Source organism: Mandrillus leucophaeus, unplaced genomic scaffold (assembly GCF_000951045.1).
Source record: "Mandrillus leucophaeus isolate KB7577 unplaced genomic scaffold, Mleu.le_1.0 Scaffold391, whole genome shotgun sequence".
NCBI classification, from domain to species: domain Eukaryota; kingdom Metazoa; phylum Chordata; class Mammalia; order Primates; family Cercopithecidae; genus Mandrillus; species Mandrillus leucophaeus.
Genome location: NW_012104154.1, coordinates 1,988,896 through 1,993,760, shown reverse-complemented (window position 1 = coordinate 1,993,760; position 4,865 = coordinate 1,988,896). Strand labels below are relative to the sequence as shown.

The 4,865-nt window shown below is 37.9% G+C and overlaps 1 protein-coding gene across 3 annotated transcripts in view; it reads left to right on the top strand.

Moving 5' to 3' along the window:
• Positions 1–4,865, top strand: part of SPTLC1 (serine palmitoyltransferase, long chain base subunit 1) — an 80,443-nt gene that overhangs the window by 52,524 nt on the left and 23,054 nt on the right. For all 3 annotated transcript variants that reach the window (XM_011991200.1, XM_011991201.1, XM_011991199.1), the window contains one exon: positions 2,561–2,668. In XM_011991200.1, coding sequence (XP_011846590.1) covers positions 2,561–2,668 — 108 coding nt within the window. The remainder of the gene's footprint in view (positions 1–2,560; positions 2,669–4,865) is intronic.

The window sequence follows — 4,865 nt, the reverse complement described above, 5'->3', positions numbered from 1 at the left end:
TCGCCCGGCTAGTTTTTTGTATTTTTAGTAGAGACAGGGTTTCACCGTGTTAGCCAGGATGGTCTTGATCTCCTGACCTCGTGATCCGCCCATCTCAGCCTCCCAAAGTGCTGGGATTACAGGCTTGGGCCACCGTGCCCAGCCGAGTTTATAGTTTTCAATCTTACATTTAGGTCTGTAGTTCATTTGAGTTCATTTTTGCATGTGCGATGATGAATAGGTCATCAAGTGGTTATCCAGTTTTGCCTGCATCATTTGTTGAATGTTTCCCCATTGACTGGTCTTGGCACCCTTGTGGAAATTAATTGACCATAGACGTATGGGTTTATTTCTAGACCCTATTCTGTTTCATTCTTTGCTATATATCTGTCCTTATGCCAGTACTACACTGTGTCAATTATTGTAGCTTTGTAGTAGGTTTGAAATCAGGACATGTGAGTTCAACTTTTTTCTTTTTCAAAATTGTTTTAGCTGTTTGGGGTCTCTTGAAATTCCATTTGAATTTTAGGATTAGCTTTTCCATTTCTGTAAAAGGTATTGTTGGGATTTTGGTGGGGATTTCATTGAATATGTAGTCACTTTGGGAAGTATTACCATCTTAATGATAATAAGTCTTCCAGTCTATGAACTTGGGATGTTTCCATTTATTTAGATATTTCCTTCAGCAATGTTGTGTGGTTTTTAGTATACATATCCTGCACCTCTTTGGTTAAATTTATCAATAAGTATTTGATTTTTTTATTCTATTATAAATGGAATTGTTTCCTTAATTTCCTTTTTAGATTGTTTACTGCTGGTTTATAGAAATACAACAGACTTTTGTGTATTGCTTTTGCATAATGTAACTTCTGCTGAATTTTTTAGCTCGACTAGTACTTTTGTGGATCTTATTCTATATATAAGATTATGCCATCTGTGGATAGAGATAGTTTTACTTGTTTCTTTTCAATCTGGATGCCTTTTATCTTTCTTGCCTGATTGCCCTGGCTAGGACCTCGACTACAGTGTTGACTAGAGGTGGTGAAAGTGAGCATCTTTGTCTTGTTCCTGCTCTTACAAGGAAAGCTTTCGGTCTCCTACCGTTGAGTATGATGTTAGCTGTGAGTTTTTTATAATAACCTTTTATCGGGTTGAGGAAGTTCCTTCCCATTTTTAATTTATTGAGTGTTTTATCATGAGAGGTTGTTGGATTTTGTCAAACGTGTTTTTCTGCATTTATTGGGATGATCATGTGGGGTTTTTTCCCCCTACATTCTACTAATGTGTATGTAATACATATTTTATTTTTCCATGTTGAACCACCCTTGCATTCGGCCATTGAGATTTTAGTCTAGGAGTCTATTAATTGAATAAGGATTCAAAATAAGGATTTCATATGTTATTTTTTAATTTTTTCACTTTCTGAAGAAATCTAAATATATTTTAAGTATCAATAGAAGAGACGTATTTGTTTTCTTCTTTCTGTTTTTGTAAGAGTGTCAGTGGTTGATGGAATAATGTGAGGGAGGTAGTGAACCAGAGGTACTAGGACATATACTATAGGACTACAGTAATGAAGCAGTACTGATGGACAGATACACAGCCAGGGCAGTGAAACTAAAGATGAAGTGTAGGAACAGCTCAAGTGTAGGTAAGCACTGAAGCTGGGCATGGTGGTTCACACCTTTAATCCCAACACACTGGGTGGCTGAGGTGGCAGAATCACTTGAACCCAGGAGGTCAAGGCTGCAGTGAGCCATGATCCTGCCACTGCATTGCAGCCTGGGTGGCAGAGCAAGACTTTTCTTTAAAAAAAAAAAAAAAAAAAATCAGTATTGTGCTGTCTGTTGTTAAGTTGAATCATTTTAGACCATCTAAAGTACAATTGATTCTCATCATTCACTCTACTTAATATTCTGTAAAGTTGCCATGAACACTGGAATAAGAAATACTAAACTATTGCTGCTTGGCAAATTACAGGGTTAGGTTCCTCTGAGCCTCTGGCTACACCATTTTCATCACCAGTTGACACAAAACTTGCTTTATGTGTGTTTTTGTTTAAAGGTGTCTTATTTAAAGTCTGTTGATTCATTGCACTACAACTCATGCCTGAACAGAGCTTCTCTAACACACAAATTTTCTCCATGAGGGACATCACAGCCTTCGTGCACTAGGAGTAGTAGACGGCACTTTAGCATGACACTTGGGGGCCACTCTAAATAGCAAACTCACCAACAAAAAACACAGAAGTCCAAAAAAGTGGCAATAAATAGACCTTCCATAGGGTACTAATTCACAGGATCAGAGCTGAAACAGTTGCCCGTTCACCCTTACCTGGGAAAACACGTGTCAGGTAATTCAAATTCTTCACTGCTCTGCACATGCACATGTCTGTGATGACAGGAAGAAAGTGTCGATTTGGAGGTTGCAAATAATTTTAATAAGTAGATGAATTTGCACGTACAGAATTCACAAGTATCGAGGATCAGCTGTACATACTTTTTAATCTTAATTTTTTTCTTCATAATAATGTTCTATATGATGCTAATCATTAGTATCCTAACCTTTATATAACACTTAGGTTAAGTTAAAATACAAATACAAAGCAAGAATCTTCCTGGAGGAAAGCCTTTCGTTTGGAGTCCTAGGAGAGCATGGCCGAGGAGTCACTGAACACTATGGAATCAATGTAAGTTCCCCTTTTTAGGAACGTTTCGCCTCTTATGGGAGACATGTAGTTCCATTCTGCGAGGCATATATTTTTATAGGCACAAGACAGCACTCCTTACCAGTTTGAAGGGTCACGAAACTTTGGTGTCTGTCACCTCAGTGAGCCCAGGATGGGTCTAGTCAGCCAGAAGAGGGAACCCCATCTTCCTTCTGAACTTATTAACTCAGAGTGGGTAGTCAGGGTTTGTGCTGTGTTTGCAAAATTGCATTTAAATTGGCCTTTAGTGTCTCTTCTCTAGAAATGGTTAAATGTTGCCTTCCAATTATTTCTTAAAATCATCAAGAATTTCCTGAGTAGTCTTTTCAGAAGTATTCATGACAGCAGAGAAATGGTACTGTTTCTAGTATTTAAAAATCTGTGTTCTATATAATATGTTTGTGGGAGGTAGATACAGTTATGCGTGTGTGTGTCTGTCTGTGTCAGTGTGTGTGCATGTGTGTCAGTGTGTGTGTGTATGTGTCAGAAACAGCACTGGCATGCATTCAGCAAAACCTCTTAAAGTCCCAAACAGAGTGAGGTGTCATGTTTCCTTTTCTGAGGGAAATGGACCCAGACTGCCCACAGTGCCTAGTGGGTTTTGCTCCTGGAGCCTCAGGGCAGAGGAAGTCAGCCAGTCTTCATCAGCTGTCTTATCAACCACCAAGGGAAGAGTTACAGAAAGCTTTTTCTCCAAAACATGCGCATAAGAGCTGTGCAACCTATGTTACAGAGTTGAAATATAAAACATAAATTGCCTGAGATTATCTACATCCCACTACTATTTAGTACCAGAGAAAAATGTAGAGCAGAGTGAATATCCTGAGAGGCTGGATATAAGCACCTCCTCCAAGGCAGACTTACGTGCACCGAGGAGATAAATGGAATAAATGGAAGTGTAATTCAAGCAAATTTAGCAGTACACAACAGCCTTTTTTAAGGCATGAAAATTTTTATGAAGGAAAAAACTCGAACTTCACTGCTGTAGTTTTCTGAATGCTTCTAGCAGTTGTCACTGAGGAAATACTCACAAGCGCCTGAGAGTAGAGAGCGGAATGTGTGGACTTTATTTGGATCCTGATTCAAACAGATGCTGTTAAAAGAAAATTTGGTGAGACAATCAGAGATAATTTGAACACTGAATATTTGAATATATTTAACATCAAATTTACATTTAACATTTAAAAATTGTTAACGTCTTAAGTATGATAGTAGTTTTGTGATTATGTTTTTGAAAGAGTTTTTATCGTTAAGAAATACACAGTGAAATGTTTATAGATGAAACCCCATGAAGTCTGGGATTCACTACAGAGAAATGATGATGGTGGTAGGGGATATAGATGAAGCAGGGTTGTCCTTGAGTTTATAATGATTGAATCTGGGTGATGGGGATTCTTTGTTCTGTTCTACTTTGTTCAGGCTTGAAAGTTTTCGCAATGAAAGGTTTAAAAACGTTTTTTAAAAAGAGCAGGAGTGCAGAGTTTCTCTGTTGGATCTATGAAATACTGAGGAAAACACTAGCTGTGTTCTGACAGTCCATTAACATGCCCATCAGTAAGTAATGATTGAATGCCTACTCTGTGCCCAGAATGGAACTCGGTGCCGAGGGCTGGAGCCGAAGATGAGCACCAAAGGAGTTCTGAGTGGTCAGAAAGATGTAGGACTCAAAGCCCATTAGGTCATTAGAGCACATTAGGTTCTTCTGCTGTCCAGTCGGTGAAAGATTCCATCGCCATGACGTTTGGATAAATTGATTTATGAAATGCTGAAAGTCATGTTGAATACAAGAATAAAGTGCTCAAAACTTCAAGAGACTTATTTTTATTTATCTCAGGTGCATCCCATGGGGAAGGCCAGCTAGACCACTGTTTTAGCAAGGAAATAGTCTTATTTTGTACCTGTGACTGCTTTTAATTTTGAACAGCTTTGGGTTTTGTCTTCTTATAATTTATTTGTCTTTGCTATGAGTTAATTTGTCATGTATAATGAAATGGTAAAAATATATAAAATGAGACAGTTTCAGAGATGGGCCATGAAACTACAGTTCATTCAGCGATAGATGTTATATGGTTTATTTTTTATTTTCATGTAGAGAGGTAGTTTGAATCCAGATGTTAACAGACATTTGACGCTGTTAAATTTTGTCTCTAGGGCTGAAGTTGGCCTTTTTTTTTTTTTT